The sequence below is a fragment of the Haemaphysalis longicornis genome, unplaced genomic scaffold, assembly GCF_048455015.1.
Source record: "Haemaphysalis longicornis isolate Haplotype H1 unplaced genomic scaffold, Haemaphysalis longicornis Haplotype H1 scaffold_1, whole genome shotgun sequence".
Classification (NCBI taxonomy): Eukaryota; Metazoa; Arthropoda; class Arachnida; order Ixodida; family Ixodidae; genus Haemaphysalis; species Haemaphysalis longicornis.
In genome coordinates this window covers 463,413,794-463,438,685 of record NW_027526203.1, presented here as the reverse complement: position 1 = coordinate 463,438,685, position 24,892 = coordinate 463,413,794, and the positions used below count along the sequence as shown (strand labels likewise).

Genomic DNA, 24,892 nt, shown 5'->3' with positions numbered 1-24,892 from the left:
TTCACTTCTCTAGGCTGGTCGGTTCCCGACTTCGGCTCAGCCACAGGCGACACTGGAACCTCAACTAGCTCAGCTGGCCGTTGATCGAGGTCAGCTACCTGAGCTGGTGGCAGGACGGAATCGGCTTGCTCAGTGGCGAGATCGTCATGACTCCCAACTGAACCGTGCAAACCGTTTGCTGCCTCGACTGCAGGCTTTCACGCCACGTCGCTCGTTTTTGCACTACCGTCCGAAGGAACAACCTCCGTTTCAGCGGACTCGTGTTGCCTTTCGGTAGCCTCATGGTTTCCGCATTCCCGCGGAATGCTGTGAGCCCGCGAACTGCGCGCGTTCGGGTCGACAGCCGTTTTCAAGGCCTCCCGTGATCTAGCGCACTTCTAACATGGCGACGAAACATCTCCGCTCACCGTAAGGGCCTTACACACAGTGTACTTACGCTGCCTTCCGTCGTGAGCCTCTGGAAATGCCCAATCATCGCTTTCTGTCTGAGTTTCGCCATTCCTCACAGAGGTGGCGACCCTATCGTTACCCGAGCTCTTCGCAGCGAGCCCAGCTGGTTCTTTCCTCGGCAGTTTCTCAAAATTGTACCCCTTTTCGCTTAACAGCTGATCCGACCTGTTCGAGAAGAGGTACCTGTACTCCGGAAGAAGTTGTGGGGATACTGCTGCCTGCGTCACAAGTTCACCAAACGGACCTCCGATGCTGACCTTAGCAATCGGCAGACGCACGTTTCGTGCACCTACGGCTGGCTTCACCCAAACACACTGCCCCGTTAGCTGATCCTGTTCAACGTACGAAGGGTGGACCATGTCTACCGTCGCCGCGGAGTCGCGAAGAACTCGGCACGGTTTACCGTTGACGACAAGCTCACGTACGTACGGCTCTAGAATCTGCCTGCTGTCCTCACTCTGATCTAGTACGTGAAATACTAGTTTTCCCTTCTTACAACTGGCAGCGAAATGTCCCGTCTCGCCGCAGTTGTAACACGCAGCCTGTCTGCGCGCTTCGAAAGCTTTCTTTCTGCGCTGCTCCTCAACGTCTGCTGCTCTCTCTTCGTTATCGTGGCCAGTTTCTCTATCCCCGACAACGACTTTCCTTGCTCCACCGTCTTCCTGGGGAGCTCTGCCTTTCGGCCCTGACTTATCAGGCCTCGGCCTGAACTCTTTGTGGCCGTCTTTCGGCCCCTGCGCACCTCGACGTGCGACGAACTCGTCGGCTAGCTGAGCTGCCTGATCCACAGTTTTTACCCCTGGCCTATCTTGCACCCAGAGTCTCAGGTTCTCTGGTATATAGACGGCGGTAAAACTGCTCAAGACCGAAGCACTCAACTACTTTGTCGTGCTCTCCGAAAGCCTCTGTCTCTTTGAGCCACTCTTCCATATTTGCCCTCAGCTTGTAGGCGAACTCCGAGTACGACTCGCCTCTAGCTTTCTCGGCTTCACGGAACTTCTGGCGAAACGCCTCTGCTGACAGCCTGTACTTACGGAGGAGGCTAGACTTGACTATCTGGTAGTCCTCCGCCTCCTCCTTTGGCAAGCGGGCCATCACGTCGGATGCCTCACCTGGCAAAAGCGTAAGCAGCTTTTGTGGCCATGAGTCTCGGCTAAACTGGGCCATCTCACACGTACGCTCGAAGTTGACCAAAAAAAGACCGATGTCTTATCCTACCTTGTAGGGTCGCATTAGGTCACACATTCGCAACGTAGGTCGCTCAGTCGCCGCAGACTGCACGCTGCTGCCACTTTGACGTCTAGGTCGAGACGCCTCGACGTCTAGACGCTTCATTTCCAGCTCATGCTGTCGCTCCCGTTCTCGTTCCTGTTTCTTCTCCTCGCGCTCCTGTTCGCGCTTTCTTTCCTCGCGTTCCTCCCGCTGGCGCTCAGCCTCTGCCTCTGCAGCCTGACGTTTAGTGGTCTCCCTGCCATTGATTGTCTCAATGCACTCAGACAGCTCGTCATCGTCAGCCCCAACAGCGAGTATAGCCTGTATCAGCTCTGGCTTTCTCAACGCGTCCGTAACATCCAAGCGCAACTCTTTTGCAAGCTCCAACAACTGCGGTTTTTTTAACGCCTTCAAATTCATGGCCGGTCTAGAGTACTGCTTTCCCACTGCTCCCAAAATTGCTTTGCGTGAATAACCCACGCGACAAAAACACACGCCCTACCAGCTACCCTCAGAAGCCTGGTAAAACTCAGTGAAGAAAAGTCCAGCACTCACCCTTGACCGCCCTGAATTCTGCGAAGTCCGAAGCCGCCTTGACGTCCGTGGTGTTGGGTCTCGCACCGCTGGCTCCAGGTGTCACGAAGTTGTCATCCGACCGCTGCCAACCAGTGTTGCGACCGGGAAGGCCGACTGCAGCCGAGAAGACGTCTAGAGCTGATAGGCCAACGTAAACTGTTTACTTCATTCTTAAAGCATTCTTGAATTAAAGCATTCTTGAATGCCTTCTTCACTGATGAAGTAAAGCCAAGAGTAAAGCACTTGCAGTCTCCTTGTGACGTTTATTTTTACAAAAATGCAGAAAGAAAAAACTTCGCAGTGCAGTTGACTATTATGTAGCGACGAATATTGTCCCTTTTCTGCCGCTGCCGTAACATGGTGATCGGCAGGGAAGCAGTCGAGAAGTTTCAGTATTTTTAAGTTAACTGGTTCAATATACTAATAACATTGGCAGATCATTAACACATACAAATTTCAAACAATACACTTATTACATGAAACGAGAATATAGTCAAGAGAGTGCAGGGGAGCAACAAAATTTGGCCAATAACTGCCGCTACAGCAGCATGTTGATCGAGCGGTGAAGCAGTCGAGACGTTAATTTACTGATCTATTTTACTGATGACCTTGTCTGATCTTGAACACATACAAATTTGAAACAATACAATTGTTACATTAAATGAGAAAACCAGTAAAGAGAGCAAGTGTACTTAACGGGGCATGGCTGACTGGATCGCGGTCTCCTGGCGAAAGGGCCGGACGGCGGGCGGCAGCGTTTCTCGAATTATTTCCTGGTGCAGGGCCCCCTTGCAGCCGGCGGAGCGGGTTTATAGTTACTTCAAGTGGACCCATGGAAGAAAAGCAAATTCTGGCCCCACTTTCTGCAGCCAATCCGGGAGACGCTTATGAACACCAATCAGCCATGTTCCCGCCAAAGAGAAAAGGACCAATGACACGCAGACACGAAGTTTGCACTGGAAAACGCGCACTTGCATAATTATTGACAATTATTGACGCAAAGAATGTAGTTCAGACAAAACACACCAAAGTAAACAGTGGAAAAACAGCAAGGTCGTTTGAACTAGACCGAGTGCCCGGAGCCCGAAACCGGCCAGTGCCGACGCCACGGGGGGTGTGGAACGCCGCTGCCGCGCTGTAACCAAAGCTGGGCCGATGGCTGCCCGTAACAGCCTCTTCTTCCGGTCGGTCGGCGTGCAAAGACACACTCCGCATGCATTTCTTAGAAAACCTGGGCCTTGGCGGCCGAAGAAATAGTTGAAAGAAGAAAAAAGCAAATTGAACGGGGGCTTCGCGACAAGAGCAAGAGTACTAAACGGAACATAGCTGATGGTGAGGGTGTGAACCAACGACGGACGGCAGCGTTTCTTAACCCCGGCGCCGGCAGCTGCTCCCCGTGAACCCGGCGGACAGGGCTTTGATTTGTTTCGACCGGGTCATTGAAAAGAAAAGCGCATTCTGGGCACATTTTCCGCAGTCAATCAACCATGGTCCCGCCAACAACAAAGGAACCCAACACTAAAGACAAAGTTTGAACCCAAAAACGCGCGCTGCGGCAAAAGAATTATTGACGTAGACGAAATAGTTGAGGCAAAGCAGGGAAGCAAGCAGTGGAAAGAACAGGAACGGCCGTTGGAAATATAGAGAGGGCTCGGAGCCCGGAGCGAACACCACAGGGGGTGCGGAATCTTCTACAACGCGGACACCCGATCCCCTGCGACACTCGGCCAGGACGGTCTCTTCGCCCCGCAATAGCCGCGCCTTCCGGTCGGTCGGCGCGCAAACACAGGCTGCATGCGTTTCTAAATTCTTAGTAAAACGGGGGCCTTGACGCCCGAAGTAGTTCTAAACAACAGGGAAAGACAGCAAACGCAACGAGGGCTTCGCAACACATATTTACTGCTATACCAGATAATAAAAAAAAGGTTGTTCACCTGCCTACCAAGTAGTACCAACTACAAAAGACGGTTTACACGGCGAAGCCAGTTTCGAGAAACAAAGACAGGGCCCAGACTTAAAATACGTCTGAATGTGAAAGTTTACTCAAATTTGGTCTATCTGCAAGTGAACGAAATCTGTTCGTACACGTTGGCACAATTTGCACTGAACAGTCAAATCAACACATATTTCTGAAAGCCTCTTCAACAAAACATCATTGTTATCCGTGATCACTGGTTTTCGTAACTGCACACGAAGCGTTGCTGCCTTCCTCGCTATAATGTTACAAACTCAGGCGATATATATAAAGGAAAACCGAACCTTTTTTTTATTCAACGGGAGAGGGAGGGCTCGTACAGTGCTTAGTATTGAAGGAAAACAGTTGTTTAAGCTTTCAAATGAAATAAAATAACTTCGATCCCAACCTATGAGAAATTTCAGCGTCTTTTTTTTTCTTGAAGACGACGAATGATACAAATCTCGTGATAGAAGTTCCGCACAGAAGTTCAGAAAGTGGTATCTGGCCCTGTAAACATTGTGCTACTATTTGCGGTTTAGCGTGGGCTATGAGGCGTGCCGTAGGGGGGAGGTGGGGGGGGCTACGGAATCATTTAAAACCCCCAGGGATTCTTAAGCATTCACAAATTTTCTGCCCACGGACACTTTTTGTGTCACTAAAATTTTTTCTCATTCTTTTTCTTAAACTACTTCAAGTTATACGCAAGTTGGTCCGCGCAGTCTGAAAAGCACAAACCTAAAAGCTCGTGCTCTAGTTTTATTTTTTAATGCCGGTCATACAATATTCTTCTTCGAGATTTAACAGCGAATGTCCAATAATAAAAGCTTCCGAGACTACACACTTCGCTCGGTGAACTTCGGTTTCGGTTCGGTGGGAGAGGCGTGCGGAGGGCGTTTGGGTCGACGGACATCTGGGGGAAGTTACAACCCCCCCCCCCCCCCCCCCCCCCCGTGGGTGCGCCACTGGATGTAAGCATTTGCAGCAGGGGCGACTTCGATTGATTGATTGTTGATTGAATGTAGGGTTTAACGAGGCGACGCAACGCAGGCGATGAGGCGCGCCGTAGTGGAGGGCTCCGGATTAATTTTGACCACCTGGGGATCTCTAACGCGCGCCAAAATCTCGAACGCACGGACGTTATTTGCTTTTGGCCTCCATCAGAAAAGCGGCCGCTGCGACCGGGTACCGAACCCGCGTCCTTGGGCCCAGCAGCACAACGTCATAGCCACTGAGCCACTGCGGCGGGTGAGTCGGTGGACTTTGCGGGGCTGTTTCATTATCAGTTGCGGACTCACCGCGAACTCCTCGAGAAGCAATCCGGCGTTCGTTTATAACATGAATTTGTACGGCTGGGGAGTCCTCGTACTGCCCGTGGACTAGCCGCGGCGTATCAGTGGCGTACGCAGGACTTCATTCCGCGAAAGAAAGCGAAAGAACATCATGAGGAGAAAAGGTTAAAAAACGAAAACAAAACAACAAAAACTTTGGCGTTATTGGTTCACACCCTATCTACCCTTACGATTGCTTCATTGGTTTTTTTTTTTCTTCTTCTTCTTCAGGGGCATAGCAAAACAACTGATCACTGCGATGATAGCATACGCCGAAACATCATAAGTCCAACTGGTGCATCAGTTATCGGTGGCGGTTATTAGGTGATAAACATAGACAGTGCATGTATTGTTCCGTCTCGCCTCCCACCTTGCGACCGAAAATTTCGCCTGCCCCCCTCCCCAGTCACTGCATTGCAGTTTAGGGCCATTAATTCAAGAGGCGGCTAGTGTATACATGAATGCATGCAGGACGTGTATACGGAGAGGTGTATGCAGGGCACTACATGCACCGCTATAAGTGATCGGTAAAAAGCGCAAAGGCTCATGGGTGCATTGTTTTCTCCCGCGGAGAGCCGCCACTTCCGGTTCGGAGCTCTCCTCGCCTCCCGTACGCCGACGGCTTTCACGCGCGTGTGTGCTTGTTGTTTATCTGTTTCCACCGGGAAAAAAAACGCTCATGCATCGGGAATTCCATAAATAACAACGATTGACCCTACTAGGGGTTTATCTGACAGGTAAGCACCCTGCGACAAATAAACAACGCGCACACACGCGCCTGAAAGCCGCCGGCGCACGCAGGCGTACGGGAGGGCAGGAGAAATCTCAAACCGGAAGTTGCGGTAGCAGACGACGTACCAATGAGCCTTTGCGCTTTTTACCGGTCACCTATTGGACTGAGAAAGGTAAAGATGTTTCTTTAGGACATTATTGTATCGAAGGCCCGTTCACATATCAAAGTGGTTTTTGCTCATCTATGCAGCGCCTACCAGTGTCTACAAAGCAATTTCATGGTTTGGCTCAAACAATGCCAAGCGGGGAGGAACTGGATTTGAAGCCAATTACGCGTTTTTGCAGGTTTCTCCCTTTGCTACCGATAGTGCATTATAGCTGAAGGTTAGAAATGTTCGCGCATTGCAAAGCAACCCAACACTCAAACTCCCTACAGACTTCTATGTCGGTGACTCAAAATGGTTTTAATGAATAGATACCAGGCAATAACTCCGCCTAGCAAGAGGGACAAAGGAGCGACTATAGTCGCGCCTTCAGCTGAAAAAAGAAGTCAGGTCTGTAAAGGGTGCTTCACAGCATGCACACTCGTGGTGCGGTGAAGGTTGGAGGAGGCGCGCAGGGGCCTCATGTAAAGGAGCTTTATGCAGGAACTCTGGCCTCACGAACCTCAGAAAACCACCTGTCGCAAGCAGTAAAGACTAAGCAAAGTTGCATAAATGTCCCGTTGAAAAACAAAAGGAAAAATTCGTTCTTGCACCAAGCGCTGGAAGGGTCGCAAGTTTCGCACAACTTTTTGCGATTTTAACACCTTCTCAGTCACTTCTAACAGCGGAGCTGTTGTAAAAGCCGTAAGTTCGGTGGTGCAGGAAAAAATACCAATAAAATGCGGAGCGCTCGTGAGCGCATGCCTTGAGGCGACCGCCGAGCGTTCCCGACACACACAATGGCTTTACCAAAAAAAAAAAAAAAAAAAAAAAAACCCTTCTGTAATGCTTGGCATGAGGAACACGACGATATCGATGCATATGACGATGCCTACTACTACCACAGGGCAAAGCGACGACGGAACATGTAAATAAACAATTTCAAACTTGTATAAATGCGTGGTGATGTGTGGTGATGTGTGGTGCTCACGTATAAAGAAATACTGCAGCTTCGCTATGGTTCAAGCCTTGCACGACTTAGTGCAAGCTACGCCAGTTGAGGTGGTGGAAGTCTACAATGCTGAGGATGACTTTGTATAGCCCACTCACCGCGAAGAAGACTACCTCTTCGATGCACATAACGACGATTACCAGCACCCCAACTATGCAAATAAACAATGATACTGAAACTTAACTATGTGTCCGACAATGCTCACCCACAACAGCTTCACCATTCAAGTCTTGCGCGAGTGCAAGCTTCCCCGATTTTTTTTCTTCAGAAAACTTCGCGAAAAGTTTCATATTTTTGTCCGGAAATTCACAACCTCATCAATTGCATCGTGCATCATATCGAGGAGGATAAAAAAGTAAAACGACAACGGAGATTTTCTGTTTGCGAACGAAGCAGCTCTTCTGACCAATGCCGTTTCTAAACGGGAGCGGGTGAGTTCGCGTCGGTTTCCGTCGAGAGTCCCACCGCGTCACTGCCGAGAAAGCGAGATGTTCATTCTCTGTGTCTGCTGCATTGTCGCTTGAGGTGGTGGGTGAACGCTCTCCGTCGCCGCTTGGACTGGATAAAACCAGGCGGGAGCACTTGAAGACAGTCTTCTATCAAGTTGCGCACTCAAATGAGTTTTTTTTTCTTTTTCCTACATTGTAAGTCTGCTTCATTCACCCTTTTTAAGCAAGTATTTGCATGCAACTGGGCGTGTTGCCGATTCTTTTTTTTTGGAGGGCTTCTGATAAGACGAACTTCTTATAAGATGAACAAACCATCATGGTCCCTTCGAGTCCTATTCGATTCAAGGTTGACTCAAATGCCGTATCACTAGCTCGATATATTTGGATGTTTACATAATCTTACAAAACAGCGATAATTTCACTGCTAAATAACTAATGCAAAATAACGGTCATATGTTCAATGGGCATATGTACAGCGATTCCTGTAGTGCAACGCCTTTAACGGGAAACAGCAAAGCACGGGTGGAGTACTTGGCACACTGGGACAATGGCCAGGCTTATATAGGTATGCTCTTTCAGCAACGATGGATGCATTTTCAGGTGTCTTGGTCCTAGGTGGCTATCGAAGTACGTTATAAACTGGCCAGTACTAAGAATTCACAAATTTAACCGCTGTCACAGCTGAAGAACTAGCCAGTGGGAGGTCATCCTGCTGCTTTAAAAGCACTTTAAAAGCACAGTCCGCACTACTGCGTGCATGCAAAGAAGCAACTGACCGTTTCAGCATCTTACAAAATAGGCTGCCCTTCCAAATCAGACTGTCATCCAAGGAGTCATCCAAGGAGTCTGGCCGCTGTACTTGCAGCACTGACGCAGGCATTGCCTTGCGGTGCAGCAACAAAATGGAGAATTTAGGCGTTACGCAAGCAACCATGGACGTCCGTGGTACATCCGAACAGTGGCACATCCAATGCCAAGTTTGGACGGCCACTGTACGTACATTGTACGTCCATGTTTAGATGTACATTTGCGGATGTACTGTGGACATCCAGCAACGAATGTAAAAAGGTTGTACACTTCTATATATTCGATAGATTCCGCCGGCCGTGGGTGTTCAAAATTAGCACCAGGCATCATAAAATGGCGTCAACATAAAAGCAAAACCGAAAAGTTTCTCCGCTTTCTAATTACAGAGATTTTGCACACCAACACTACCTTGTCGATTGTCAGTTTTATCTGTATATTACTAAAATTAAGTCTCACTTTTTGCTGTCTTGAAGCGACTCATCAACTCTAATAATTACCTCTTTGTGGAAAGGTATAAAAGCATTCAGAGCTGCTGACACCTCGAGTAAAGCAAGTTTACCGTGCTTGTTACGTGCGTTCATGTATACCTGTCCATCTTGGAGTATGTTAGTACCATGCGGTATTATTCATTGCATAAAACATGTGCTTCTCATTGTACGTGATTATATTCCGTAGCATATATGAACATGTCACATAATGCCATAATACATTTTTTATGTTATTTAATCGTAGTAGGCATCTTAATTTCACTTTTAAGTGTTGCGAACCTAGGGTTTTTAATTCTGTAAAATGATACTGAACATCCAAAATACATCCGAATTTGGGTCGTCCGATTGGACGCACGGAAGTGTTCAGTCCGGACGTCCCATGGGCGTACATGGTACATGTCCAACGGCTCAGAAACGAACGTCTGCTAGAGCTGCTGAGTAATGGACGTACGGCGGACGGAAACAGACGTCCGGTGGTTGCTTGGGTAGCGACGTCCGCCACCCGAGGTGAGCGAGGCTGTTCTGCAGGGTCTGTTCTGAGGATGGCAGACAACCTGCTTAGTGACCACATTGCAGCGGAGTAACCGCTGTTATAAGAAGTTGAATACACCACAGAAGTCTTTTGTTTTCGAGCACATGTACAGGTTTTTGGGTGACCCACGCAAAAAGACTACTCCGTGATGTCGGAGCAGTCTCCCGCCGTTTCCTCCCTCCCGTATCGCCATTTCCCAAAAGTACTTCCTGTGCCACTGCCTCAGCGCGAGCCACCACCGCTAACTTGGCCTAACGTGTACCGCTGCTGTTCGCAGGCAATGCAGGTGCGGCGCACAGCCAGAGCGTAAGGGTTGCCCGGCGGCAGCGGCCGGAGGATGGGCGGCCCACGCGGCGCCCCTTAGAGGAGTGCGGCCGCGGCGGCCGGCGGTGCATGTCGTCGCCCGACAGGAAGCTGAGCAGTCGAGCAGCGGCCATGGAGCAGCAGCGGCGAGGCACCATTCGCTCGGTGCATGGGGGCCGGTCGCGGCGGCCCTCGTCCGCGGTCGACTCCAAGTACACGAGCATGGACCGCTCGTGCGCTATCATCCTCATGTACTGCATCTACTTCTGCTACGTGCTCGCCTGCTTCGGCGCCATGCTGGCCGTGGCGGGCCTGATGCTGCACATCTCGAGCGAGCAGCCCGGCGCGCACGACAAGGGCAAGATCATCGCCGGCACGGGCATCGGCATCTGTGCGGTTTGCTTCGTGATCGCCTTCTACTGCCGCTCGGTGCGGCTCGACGAGCAGATCATGGAGACCATCAAGGAGACCGCCGGCGACCGCGAGTGGGCGAACTTCAAGAACCCCAAGGCCGGCTGGTGGCACATGCGCTACGGCATGGCCGACCAGAGCTCCATCCGCTCCAGCGCCACCATACAGTGCAACGTGCGGCCAGACTCGGCCGCCTCAACCTCTTCCGTGGTCGTCTACTACCAGACCAAGGCGCTAGACTCCACCGAGCCCAGCCCCAGCCACTCGAACAGGATCAAGGAGAGCACGGACAAACTCTGAGCCGCACACAGCCAGGACGCGGGTGCGAACACTGGCGACAACGTTGGCCAGCGTTTCACGCAATGCCTCGCGTCACGTTCCCACACTACGGCCGTGCTGGCAACACTCTTGCCTTGCCAGAATTGCCATAGGGTGGCAACATTGAACTGAACAAGAGAAAATGGCTCCCAGTTGTGGTCTTCGGTTTTCAAACGATGAAGTATTCGCACCCATCGTGGAAAGTAAGTCGATATGACGGCAGAAAGACAAAGGTAGCAATTAGCCCTAATGCTAGGTTTTGCGTTAATGTTTCTGCAGGCATTGCGATATTCTATTTAGGGCGCTAGGGTCGGGATGCTGCCTTTACACAGAATCTTTTATGGTACATGGCTCCAGAGGCTTTTGCACCCTGAGTTTAGGTGTCTGACCCTTACAAGAGGTTACACAGCTCTTTGCTTCACAAAAGCAACCCCCCCTATAATCATCATTTATTAGTAAGGAGTCCCATTTTAGTTGGTTTGTTTATTTGTAAGGAGTACCATTTTAGTTAGTTTAGAGTTCACAATAATACCCCTGTCACATGGCAAATCTAATGCCGTTTAAAGCAAATGACATTAGCTATAAATGACATTTGGTTTGGTTGTACGGGTCTACACAGTGAAGTAAATGTCATTCAATGACAGCAGTGATTATAAAACTCACTGAATTGCGAGATAATAGGGCAAATGCATCTGTAATGTTTTTTAAACCTTTAATACCTCTGTCACACAGGCACTTTCAATTGCGATTGAGTCGATCCGGATTGACCTCAATCCGGATTGACCTCAATCCGGATCGGGTGCTACACAGCCAGTTTCAATCATGATTGAGCCCAATCCCGCTCTAACTCAATCCTGGTTCCCCAAGCGCGATCATACGAAAGTGGTGGTACTCTCGTTCCTGCTGAGTTATGGCACAGAAGTTGACAACTTCAACTAACGCCACAAACTGTGTCAAATAACTTCACCCAAATAAGGGTGCGATAACATTTATATAGTTACGTATACCTATGATGGCGCAAAATTACCAAATGCTAGTTGCGAAATACATTTCTGGCGCTATCTGGCATACGTAAGTGCAACCGATGCAACTTTGTGATCGGGATTGAAACGTATGTGTAGCCGGCGGTGCATCGAGCGTGCTCGAAAAGTCAATCGCACTTCACTTCAATCTGGATTGAAAGTGCCCGTGTGACAGGGGTATTACTTTTTAAATGATAGAAGTGTAGCACTGTTCAGGTGACATTCACATCACAAGCCGAGACAAGCAACAAATCCTTATCTGGGTAGTAGCAAACATGGTGGAGCTTTGCAAAGGTGGTGTTTATATATATATATATATATATATATATATATATATATATATATATATATATATATATATATATCATATAAAACAACGTGCAGGAAAAAACATTGATTTACTGGTAGATTTTAGACACAGTACACTACAGTTTACAATTAAACTTCCTTGCTGCTGAGCACGAGGTCGTGGGTTCGATTCCCGGCCGCGGCGGCCGCTTTTCTTATGGAGGTGAAAAGCAAAAACGCCCGTGTGTACGAGATTTCGGTGCACGTTAAAGATCCCCAGGGGTCAAAATTAATCCGGAGCCCTCCACTACGGCGCACCTCATCGCCTGCGTTGCGTCGGCGCGTTAAACCCTACAATCAATCAAACTTCCTTGCTTAATAGTAATAGCACCACTGCTGTCGAGGCTACTGAGTTAATTTGGAAGGTAATTCAAATGAGTTCCCCAAACTCATTCGATCACCGAATACCATTGGAGTCTTTTAGTATTTTCACGTAGCCCAAACTAATAATATTCACAGCTAATGTGATAAGCTCTAAATGCTCTACATTAGGTTTGCCATGCTACAGGATATAACTCGCCTATAATGTTATTGCAAATGCAACAGTGAAAAATCTGGCACAGTATTTGTCGTAGTGCAGCAATGGTAAATATCACAAAAAGGTTCAAAGCACAGATAGTGCTGTGGTAATGCAGGTGTCTGCACATTCAGTGTGGTACCATATGGATATCTCAGCATGCTGGAAAAAAAGGAATAGATCCAAATACTGCCTTTAAGAAGCAGCTACCGCACAAGCAAACGAAGATGAGACTAGTTTGCTCCCACAGTCCTCGCTCTTTGAAGGTCCAACTAACCAGCCAACAGGTCTTACTTCAAAAGTGACAACTATGTAGCAGGTTAATATCAATTTTAATTGATTGAGATGGGATTTGAATTATGGGGTTTAACTTGCTGAAGCTACACTTGGGCTGCGAGGCAAACTGCAGCGGAGAGCTCTGGATTAATTTTCACCATGTGTGGATCTTTAGCGTGAACTGAAATCTTGACACATGGGCGTTCTTGCTTTTTGCCTCCATCTGGAAAAAAGACACCATGGCCTGGTCCGAACCTGCGTCCTAGGCAGTCAGCAGCACAACACTTTAGCCACTGAGCCACCGCAGCGGACAATTGATGTGGGACGAAAACACGTTACAAACCCGTGAGCCATCACTGTGGTAGTTCCTGAAGAGCCAAAGGTAACCCACTGCATTACGTTGCCCAGGGTTTAAAATAAACTAACGCTCTAGTCTCTGCTATGCAGCTATATAACGTGATGAATCAAACTACACAAAGCTACCACAAATGGGCATCTTACAGACTCTAGTTATTTTTAGCCTCATTAAGTTTCATGCTTCGTATCCTGCTACCACATGCTAATCAATGCTTCATGTAAGAAGCCTAATTTAATACGCTGCAGAAAACTTTAATGAACCTGAATAGCGAAAGTAAAAATGGAATACTAAAAAGTGCCCCATTTTTCTGATGAATTTAAACAACATGATAGTTTTCGCCACACCGGCAAAAAAAAAAAAAAAAAAAAAAAAAAAAAAACAGCACTTGGGTTGTGCGACATATCGTTTGTTGACAGCTGCCCAAACATGACACATTAGGTACAAAGTAAATTTCCTGCATGGTAGGGCCTTATAGTGGACCCAAAGATCACAGCAAGCTTGTTTATAACTAAACAGGGCTTGCAACAGCTATGCTGCCTCCATTTGTAACGAGCGAGCGTCTGCCGTAAGTCGGTATACACAAACTGGCTTGACTATAGCATGGTGACCATTCAGTTTTACTTACAGCACTGAAAGTTCCAGTTTCAGCACCAAAATTCACTTCTCCCATTCAATGCGTCCTTCTTTTACATGAAAGCCGAGGACCACGCATGGAGCCTTTTACAGAGCTTTTCACGTGAAATGCCTATGCGCCGAATGTCAAGCCACGCTTCGCACCAGCGCCGTAGCATCTCGTTTACTTGCTGCCGATCAGTGTCATGCTGAAAGGACGCGCATCTGTTGCCTTCCGGCCGGATACACTCGTGGGACCGTTGTGCAGCCCGACCAAATGTGGTGACTGTGTAGGAATGCCGTTGCGTGCCAGAGACTTGCGCGAAGTGTGTTCTTGAAGGCATTTATTACCTTCCTACAGACTCGGGGAAGGGGAGCTTTTCTCACGTGGCTTCTGCAGCCCTGTACACCCGACACCGTCACCGAGAGCGGAAAGAGGGGGGCAAGGGGGCTAGGCAAGTGCAGCTTCTGGAACGGTTACAGAGGCCAAGAGCAACCCCCCTTTGTTGTTCAAAAAGGAGCGCAAGCTCCAACCCTAGAGCATATACAGCCAATGTAGCATGCAGCTAATCAACAGGCTGCACGCGACTTCTAAACGCTGCTCGCGGCCTCCCCCCACACCACTGTCAACAGAAAAATGAGAAACCTGCCACTTCCCATCAGTTTGTGGTACCCAAACATGGTGATTACTACACTGGCATTAGTGCAGGTAATCTCCAGGGATATTTACAAGAAAAAAGAACCAAGCCCTTTCATACACCACACCACCTATGTGAACTTTTGTTGAAACATTTCTCACTTGCTCAATTTTATATTGACAGTGGCTTATTTCCTTTGTCCTGTAGAGGCCAGCTTTCTTTTGCATCAACACTTGCAGCTGTCAGGTGTGTATAACTGGCTTCCAGCAGTTTTAGACCAAAACGTAAATCTGAGTTGTTCCGTACAACCGAACTGCTCATCTGCCATGTAGCACAACATAACCATGTGCGCTCTCTTGCAGCGTAATCAGTGGCTGAAGCTTGCGTGGTATGCAAGTGCAATATTTGCGAAAAACACAACACTGCATTTTTCCCCCTTTTTTTTTTTCACGCAACATAAGCACACAGATGCCATTGTTTGGGACAACCTGAAGCGCCGGTATTAGCAATGCTCATTACCTGACATTATGTTAATCATTAATTAAACATTACGGTCGTCATTGTCACTGCCTCAAAATATCTGCACTTGAAATTTCACCTTCTTTGGCTATGTATTATTACATAGCATATGAGCAAGAGCAGCGAGATGCCTACGTGTGAATCGCAGCTACGGCAAACAAGCTGCACACACAAAAAAATTGAGAAAAATCCCTTTAAAGCAGTTGGCTTGCCTGCTAATGACATTGAAGGATTGGTGCATCGAGCATCAGTCGTTGACTGCATTTCGTAAACAAAGCGCAAAACTGCTAGTTGTACAGACTGAAGGCCACAGGTTTTCCTCCTCCCCGCCCCTCCTCCTGCTCCCGAGCGGGTCCCTGCAGCATTTACGACTACACGGACAGAAGAGAGAGAGAGCCGTCACTGCAGTTAACTTGACCAGATTCCCATCCACCCCTTGTCTGCTCAAGGAAAAGCCCACACCAATGGTGGCAAGCTGAACAGAAGCCTCCAAAAGTGCGTGTCGCTACAATGGTATGTGTACAAGTTGCTCCTTGCACCAGTCTCAAGCACAGTGGCATACGCACTCATGTACAAAGCACTGTGTCACATTTCAAGCATCGACTTTCTTGTGTTGCTGCTGTTCTGCCAGGTAGAATCAGCGGCCACTTGTAACCGGTGATCAGTTTGTGATATCAAAGCCTGTAGTCTTCACACGGCGAGACTCATCTTTGTAGAATCAAAAACACAGGCTTCAATCTGTTGTGCAATGTGTGGTGATGTAAAAAAAATACTTCAGGTGTTCTGCGCCCTTTCTATGCTATGGAAGAAAGTTGCATTCATATTTGTCTGTGTCTCAAAATATGCTTCGTGGGTCTACAGGCTCTGTTAAGAATTGTGTTATAAAAAAAAAAAAAAAAAAAAGAAGAGGAAGAGTTGTGGCCCTCATGGCTTATTTATTGCCGTTCAATTGGTCATGCGCATTTTTATGTTAAATAAAGTCACTTTACTTTTGTACAGGCTTCTGCGTTCCCATAACAAGAATTCTCAATTTACGCTGTGGCTGGCAGCGCGCAAGAAGCCAGAAAAGTAGACATGCTATAAAGCTTTTCTTCTTTCTTCTTAACTGAAGCAGCTTGTCAAGTACATTTCACAAAAAAAAAAAAAAAAAAACCACCAAAGGAGCTTTTGAAAAAACTGTAACACATTTTATTCACTGCAGGCAACAACAGCTGTGCAAACATCACAGAGCAGCAAACTATCCATTTAAGTCTCAGTACAAATAGAATGCAAGGGAACAGGGTAACTGAAATCCAGATCGGCAACAGTATTAGAGTGAGCTCGCAAATTCATGCCGACCATTTTTTCATGAGACGAACCATTCCTTTTATTCCTCGTAAAACAGCTTCCAACTTCAACAAAAACACAATGAAAAAATGAGCAGACTTCAAAAGCTCTCACAACTAATCTCTACAGCATCTGGCTGGTTGCTCCACCCACAAAAAAAACAAAAGAACAGCAAAAGGTGCACACTCCCTTTCATATGTGCCAGGAATGCAACATTACGAAACTAGAACCTTGCAGTGTGCTAAATCGAGCAAAAACAAAAACCGTAACATACGGTAAGCGAGAACTAGAGGAATGAGTAGTAGGACCACACAATACTAAATGAATACAAAGCATTCATTTACACAGAAATACAACACCTGAAAGAAGACACACAAATAGAGTGAATTCGGCACTTTCACCATACCCTGTCCCCTTAGGACCAAGACAATAGCGACGTTGACTCCATAACAATCTGCAGCGTTAAACACCTGCAGCTGCATATCAAGCTCTGTGGCAATGCTGAAGCCCTCCAAGCCTGAAGTTCTCTCTTAGTGTCTTTTGCTTTGACTTGGAACCGCATGGTTAAAACTATGAAGCTATAATACATTGTGAATACCTCTGGCAGGAGCTTGTGAAATAACTAGGCACTTGTAACAAGTCACAAACCAACTGCCACTAGCAACAGCCACAACATGTTGTGCACGCAACAAATATAAATACTGGAAGCATAAATATCTGTAGAGAAAAGAAAACTATTCTGCTCTGGAGCAATATGCAAAACGCTGGCTCAGTGGTTGGCCCCATCGGAAAATACCGAGACGTGATGTTATCACATGCAAAAGTCGGAACAAATGAGGAGCCTTTTTTCCCAATGACTCAAATCCACCTGAAAAGAGCTGCAGAATCAAGCAAAAATTTGGGACTGGGCCTAAATGCAACGTTGTCAAAGCTATTATATTGTGCTAAGGGAAGTTAGCTTTGACAGTGTTGCATTAGGCCCATTGACAAAATTTCCGCCTGTTTCTGAAATTCCGTGCGAGTGGATTTGACCCATTTCGGGAAAAAAAAAAAAAATAATAATAATAAAACTCCTCATACTCTTATGAGCCATGGCTGACAGACAATGTCCCCTGGGCACTAACAGAATCTTGAGGCTTGTACACGTGCCCAGGCACAGATACTGACTAGCCCGAAGCCCATAAAAGATAAAATCACACTCTGCAACCGATGCAGTCTACCAAGCAGCGTGCAACAGAGACGCCTCTCAAGATGAAGGGATTGCAGTAGGTCTTCCAAGTTGACTAGGCCTAGACAGACGCCTTGAGCTGCTTTGGATAACAGACATTTTACAACTATTGCAACCGCCGCTAGTTAGTCCCAAGATGAAAGGAGATGCTCTATAAAATACAGAACAAGCAGTGACTGGGAATACCTGTACTCTAGTGCTTGCACGTCCACACGCAATACAACACAATGCATGAAATGCAGCAGTCATGCTGGGTGCCCCTTGAAACTGGGATCGCCTCCTGCGAAATGTGCAGACAAACACCCGACTACCCGTGAGCCCCCAAATGAGCAAGCAACTGCCAAAGAGCCAAAAACCTTGTCCCTTCAAGCCCAATGGCTGGGAATGGCAAAACGCCTGCATTACAAGAAGGAATTCCGGCTGCACCACGCAAACGCACCATGTCCCACGAAAAAGCGAGCTTCAACAAGACGACATACCTTGCTCAAGTATGTGCACGATTCGAGAACACAGATCCTTCTGCAGGCTCAGGAGTTCGGACAGCTGCAAAAGCACAGAAAGCACTTAGTGGGTGCCAGAAAGAAAAACCAGGGCAGTGCCTGCACCTTTTCTTTAAGCAGAGTATAGTTGACACAGTCTCTGCAAGGCTGTGACAGCAGAGCAGCCATTGCATGCGAGGAGAGTAGGTTGTCAGCTCGCTTCACTTCTTCAGATATCGCTTCTCGGAGCTGCCAGATTGCTTCAAGGTCGGGCCTGCACACAGACAGCGGAGGGAAAAAAGTAATCACACTTGAAAAATATCGTCGTCGTCAGCTTGCACAGGTCCACTGCAGGACAAAGGCCTCTCCCACTGACCTCCGACCACGCCTGTCCTGCGCCACTCGAACCCACAGCTTACCCCTGAAGTTCCGTATTTCAACCCCCCAGCGTGTTATTGGCCTTCCCCTTCTTCTAGACCCATCTCTTGGTATCCACTCTGTTACCCTAATTGTCCACCGGTTGTTGGTTCGTCTCACTACATGGCCAGCCCAAGTCCATTTCTTTTTCTTTATTTGAACTATGATATCGTCAACTCAAGTTTGTTCTCTGATCCTGGTAGCTCGTTTCCTGTCCCTGAGTGTTATTCCTAAGATTATTCGTTCCATGGCCCGTTGAGCAGATCTAAGTTTGCTTTCCAGTTGTTTAGTCAGGTGCCAAGTTTCAGCTCCGTACGTCACCACAGGCAGTGTGCAGTGGTAGAAGATTTTTCTTTTAATTGATTGATTGATTCTAGGGTTTAACGCGCCGACGCAACGCAGGCGATGAGGCGCACCGTAGTGGAGGGCTCCGGATTAATTTTGACCACCTGGGGATCTTTAACGTGCGCCGAAATCTCGTACACACGGGCGTTTTTGCTTTTCGCCTCCATCAGAAAAGCGGCCACCGCGGCCGGGAATCGAACCCGCGACCTCGTGCTCAGCAGCGCAACGCCTTAGCCACTGAGCCACCGCGGCGGGTAGATTTTTCTTTTGAGCTACAGAGGTAGCTCACTTTTCATTATTTGGGAGTGCTTGCCGAGTGCTCCCCAGCCCATACCTATTTGGTGCCGGATTTTTCTTTCGTGGTTGGGGTCAGCACTAACCATCTGTCCGAGGTGGTTAAATTCTGTTACTTCCTCTAGCGTTTCGTTTCCTAAGCTGAAGAAGACGGTCTTGGCATGCTTATTCCTCATCACTTTAGATTTATTCATACGTATTTGTTTTTAGCCCCACAGCCGTGCCTTCTGATTGTAGTTCCTCTAGCATTGTTTGCATGTGTTCTGCAGTCTCATTCAACAAGACTATGTCGTCCGCAAACCTCAAATGGCCCAAGTATTCCCCATATATCCTTGATCCTATGTTTTCCCAGTCAAGCTTTCTAAATTCCCGCTCCAGACATGTTGGGAATAATTTTGGTGAGGTGGTTTCAACCTCCTTTACTCCCTTTAGGATAGGGAATTTATCACTTTGCTTGTGGAGGTTTATATCCTGCCCATGCATCCCTTGTATATGTCTTTTAGAAGTCTTATGTAGGTTTCCTCTATTCCTTGGTCGTTTAGTGCTTCTGAAACGGCTGCGGTGAGTACGGAATCATGATCTATAAATGCCATGTAAAGGGGCTTAGTGTACTGTGCGGATATTTCTATCACGTGGTTGACGACATGGATGTGATCGATCCATAGTTGAGTACCCTTTCCTGAACCCAGCCTGCTCTCTGGGTTGTTGGGAATCCAGGCTGCCACCTATGCGGCTAACCATACCTTTGGTAAACAGCTTGTAAACAACTGAGAGTACGGGTCTGTAAAGTTGGGCTCTCCCTTTTTATGAATCAGAATAATGTTGGCGTTTTTCCAGGCTATGGGCACTTTTTCAGTCTGCAAGCATTCCGAAAATAGTACAGCAAGCTTTCCCAGTACAACATCTCCTCCCTCCTACAAAAGATCTACGGTTATGCCGTCGTCACCGGCAGCTTTTCCTATTTTCATGCCTTTGGAAGCCTTTCCAACTTCCTCTTTAGTTACTACTGGGACACCGCAAGTTGAGCTAGTATTCTCAGTGGTTTCCGCTGGTCTAACGTCGCAGGCATGCAACCTGGTGTAGAATCGCCCTGCTACCTTAATTATCTCGTGACAAGTTGTGCGTAATGTTTTCCTGCTCGACTCGGAGTGCCTACATGCTGTCTTTGCCGATGGCTAGCTTTCTGTTAGTTGCTTTCAGGCTTCCCCATATTTGCAGCGTTTCCTCGATCCCTGCCATGTTATGCACGAATGTCCTTTGTTTTATTTCTGTTAATCAGTTTTGACAGCTCGGCTTATTCAATCTGATCCACCGTACTTGGCACTTTTATGTTCTTACGTTTGGCAACTAGTTCCTTTGTTTTCTCAGTTAGTTTTCCAGTTAGTTCTCTTCATGCTGCTTCTCCTACAGCTGCTACTAGCCTGCCTACACTGACCTTGTTCTGCTCATTTAAAAGCGAGAATTTGTTTTGAAGAGTTATTTGATACTCCTGCGATCTGGCTCTGACTGACTCCATGCGGGGTTTCTTAGTTTTCACGAGTTTCATTCTTTCTCTTCTGAGATTCAGCCTTAGCTTGCATCTACCATCCTGTGATCGCTGCTTTGAATCTTACTTAGAATCTCTGCGTCTTGCACAATACCCGGGTTGTCACTTAGAATGAAGTCAATTTCATTTTTGGCTGTGCCATGCAGACTTTTCCATGTCCATTTCCTATTATGCCAAGCAGAAATACCGCCAAGCTAGTCAATGTGGCTGGCTCTCTAGTTTCTCACGTCAATGGTGCGTTTAGGACCACAGAAGTGCATCTTGGCTGCCCCGTAACAAGGGGTTATGAAGACAATGTACAACTTTGTCCAAAACGAAAGACTGTCTCTTCGGAATAACACTCCTTCCAGTTTTAACACAAACCTCAATCAAACAAGTTACAAAGAGAGGAAAACAGAGAAAAAGGTGGTGACTCATCAGCTACTTTCCCACACTCAACTTGTGTTGTGATACATCTACTCCACGCAATTTGTTGGTGCCAACAAAGTTAACTGATACTTGAAATAGTTTTGTGAGATTGCAAATGGAGCTCATAGAGTAAAATTAAATATCTTATTTTGTGGCGATAAGGCGATTACCAAACAACTCCAGCAAAATAACGTGAGGGGGATCGACATGAATAAAAGGTGGACTGCGGTGGCGCTAGGCAATATCTTGGGTGGCTCTCACAACGGTGCAGTAGCTCTTGAATCCTAAGAATTACCAACAAATAGCACCCGCCGTTCTCTCACAAAGCACTGAAGGTTCAGGTGAGCTCAAGTCGCCCAATTCTAGTCACTTGCATTGCCCAAAGCAAGAACAAAGTCCGTGGCCTACGCCAATACATGGGATAGGTTTGCTAGAATGTCCTGTTATGTTTTACTAGGTTTAATCAGTAATTGCAAACTTCCAATTTTTTTTTTCATGACAGCACCAAGTCAGTGAACTGATCGCCCATTTTTGACTGCTTCCCCAAGTATGTCCCAGTATTTCTGCCACATCACATAACGGCGCAGTAAGTAATTTGAAATCAGCCCCTTTAAACTCTGATGATGCCAGCAATGTTTCCTGGCAAACAAAATTGTATTGAAATATGAGCTGCCCAATCTATTGCAAAGCAAAGTTGTAAAAGATGTCTGTTGTCCTTAGGGTCCCTTTAAATTACAAACATAGTTTCCAAAAAGATTTACAAGAAAGCTTTTCCTGTGGCTAACAAGAAAACACCGCAGTTCCATCAGTATGCCGTTAACATTTTCCTACTATCGGCCAACTGAGGTAACAGTGTTAAACAAAAATGTTATTGGGCTCGCAGCACTTGTATAAGCTTCTTGCGTCTGGAATAATTGTGCGTGTCCCAAAGTGAAGAGACTATCCTTACTGCTAACATCCCAGTCAAAGTTGCTATAAGCTGTGCATGCAGTCAGCAGCGTACGTACAAGCAAGATGAACCGCTCCTCCTTACTACAATGCTAATTTATTTTACATGCATTAACAGTAGGCCCCCTTGTTTTAACAGCCCCTTGGCAGTCCACAAATACTTCAAGGACTTCTCTCTAGGACAGGAGGTGTCCTACGAGCATGTGTGAAAAGCAAATACCGATCCAAGTCCCAGGCAGTACGGCACTGATAATGTGGGCCAGTATACCACATCACCTGCCAAATTTCAATCACACAGTAAAACATTCATGTGCTCCAAATTCTTGCAATTGAAAAATTTCGAAGCTTAAAATTTAAGCTCACAACAATTAAGCCAGCCATACATGACATTCTGTGAAAAAAGGAAAAACAAAACAAAGCTGAGATGGGAATGGCTCAATTTGCTTTGGCCTGTTTATTTAAAAACAACAACACCTTTAAACTAGACGTCAGCAAAATGCTGCGTACTGATTTTACGAAATTCCCCACTGCCAATGACATTCCCCACTAATTAGTGGCCAACATGGAATGCAATTATTGCATTAAGCAGACGAGCACAAAAGGTCTCTTAAGGATTGTTTGGATGACAATAACTAACTGGGGCATAGTGGGCCACAGGCTTCAGTGTTAAATCATAAGTGCTTTGCACAAGGTCAGACTTGTGAACTCTTCTTTGTGCAGATAAGGTACAAGGTAGCCCTGCCAAATATACAAAGCATGTTTCCTCCCTTTCTCCGAACATCCATGGTTGGTCTTGTCTACCACTGGCCCGAGCAACACATTCAAAGAAGCCCCTGCATTCAAAAAATAAGTTCGTCATCTGACTTGTGCCGACTACCACCTCTTTTCCACAACGAACTTGCCAGCAAGTAGCTGCCGCTTGGGCAATGGTGGTGGGTGCATAATGCATTCCACTTTCCTGTGTCCTTTAAAATGCCACAGCAGGAGCGATTGTTCCTTCTGGACAAACAGGAATCCAGGTCCCCTCATGAAGGAGGCAAGCTGAGCAAGCAAGCACAAAGGCCCTTCCGCTCCAGAACCTCTGGTGAGTAGGTCACACTTGGCTCCACTGCCTTCGAGAGTCCGAACAACCACATGCACGAGCCAGCTGCTTGAAGCAAACATCTCATTACCCAAGCAAAACTTCAGTTCGCCTGGCGGCTGTGCCACGGCAGCACAGGAAAACCAATCCCGGCGTGGTCGGTTTTGCTCATTGCGATAAACTTGCTTGTCCGTCGCAAGTCCGAGTTTCCCTTTATTATTCCAACCCTATGCATGGTAGGTTGGGAGTTGTGCACGACCCACCAAACACTATGGCAGGACAATTCTGTGCAACTAAGGGACAGGCTATCCTTACAGTGGCGACCCTCAGACGCGGCTGACCTCAATGCTCTCATGAGTGGTTGCTCTTCCTTTATGCCACAATTTTCTGCCCCTAAGCAAGCAAAACATCAAAGCCGTACAGAGAAGAAACAACCTTCGACAGCTGCACAGAGTGAAACAAAAGATGTCTGAACAGTGCTCGCCACTCTTTTCGGCTGTAAAAGGCACGTGCAAATGACACATTTGCCATCTAATAAAGGGCCCAAACTCCGTCCTTGAGAACTAAGAAGGCTTCAAATGTACCTCTTTGTGTGAATTAAAAAAAAAAAAAAAAACAAGTAAAGGATTTTACAGATGTCACGGTAAATTTTACTAGTCAGTTACAACTAAGGTGTTCTGCTTTCCTCAAGCAGGAAAATAATGCTTAAATTTTTACTATTCACATACTGCATAAGAATACAGATGGGCTCGAGATGGGCATGAAAGGTGCAAGTTGAGTACAAGTACAAACGTCAGCCTAACTTCATAAAGTGGAGACCTAATCAGCGTTTAGCATGCTGTTGAACTGGACAGTGTCTAGAATAAAAAAACCCAAACAGCCTACAGGCCCATTGCAACTGTAAGTAATTCCAAAACAAAGGCATCACACAGCTACTTCGGAATTTCGAGACAGAAGAGAAACAACGCGAAATAAAAATAGCAGAACTTTGGGCAGCATCAACATTGAGCATGAGATGTCTGGAAGAAGGAAGGTGGCAACGCTACCACCCCTGCTTATTCACTGTTTCCGACCACCCTGCGTGACTGCAGAAAAACTAGAATTTGACAATTTCCAGATCAAGTTGCATAAAAAATCTGGCTCCATTTTCACCAAAGAAGAGTACAAGTGCCAAACTTACTCAGGCCCCTGCGCTTTCTGCACCAAAGCAGCAAGTGAACTTCCACACTGCAAGTGCTTTGCTTTGTACTCTCGTAGGGCTCGATGCAAGTCGGAGAGCTCAGTGAGGGTGTGCTCCTGTAAAAATAATAATAATAATAATAAAATAAAATAAAAAGAACAATGTGGAAGAGCGAAAAGCTTACTGTGCTCACCATAATCATAGTGCTGAATTACACCCCACCGCTGCACCAAGACAGAGCACCAAAACATGATTAAAGCACCTGCTTGAATGCTTTGCAAGTACTCGATTGATTGATTGTGGGGTTTAACGCGCCGACGCAACGCAGGCGATGAGGCGCGCCGTAGTGGAGGGCTCCGGATTAATTTTGACCACCTGGGGATCTTTATCGTGCGCCGAAATCTCGTACACACGGCCGTTTTTGCTTTTCGCCTCCATCAGAGAAGCGGCCGCCGCGACCGGGAATCGAACCCGCGACCTCGTGCTCAGCAGCGCAACGCCTTAGCCACTGAGCCACCGCGGCGGGTGCTTTGCAAGTACTCCAGCTTTAACATCCACTAGTGAAATCGCTGCTAACAAATTTCCTAAACCAAGTATTTGTTTTCCGTGGATAAAATTTCTTCACAGCTTTT

The 24,892-nt window shown here is 47.1% G+C and overlaps 2 protein-coding genes across 3 annotated transcripts in view; one reads left to right on the top strand and one right to left on the bottom strand.

The window, feature by feature from the left end:
- The window catches only part of LOC144156173 (uncharacterized), a 97,643-nt gene extending 81,729 nt beyond the window's left edge, over positions 1-15,914 (top strand). For both annotated transcript variants that reach the window (XM_077688032.1, XM_077688031.1), the window contains one exon: positions 9,964-15,914. In XM_077688032.1, coding sequence (XP_077544158.1) covers positions 10,080-10,700 — 621 coding nt within the window. In that variant the 5' untranslated portion in view covers positions 9,964-10,079 and the 3' untranslated portion in view covers positions 10,701-15,914. The remainder of the gene's footprint in view (positions 1-9,963) is intronic.
- Positions 15,915-16,173: 259 nt separating this feature from the next.
- Olf186-m (Ki-ras-induced actin-interacting protein-IP3R-interacting domain olf186-M) overlaps positions 16,174-24,892 on the bottom strand; it is a 62,079-nt gene continuing 53,360 nt past the window's right edge. The window contains exons 11-14 of the mRNA XM_077693178.1: positions 24,261-24,376; positions 18,168-18,315; positions 18,042-18,105; positions 16,174-17,842 (exon numbers count right to left, since the gene is read on the bottom strand). Coding sequence (XP_077549304.1) covers positions 17,808-17,842; positions 18,042-18,105; positions 18,168-18,315; positions 24,261-24,376 — 363 coding nt within the window. The 3' untranslated portion in view covers positions 16,174-17,807. The remainder of the gene's footprint in view (positions 17,843-18,041; positions 18,106-18,167; positions 18,316-24,260; positions 24,377-24,892) is intronic.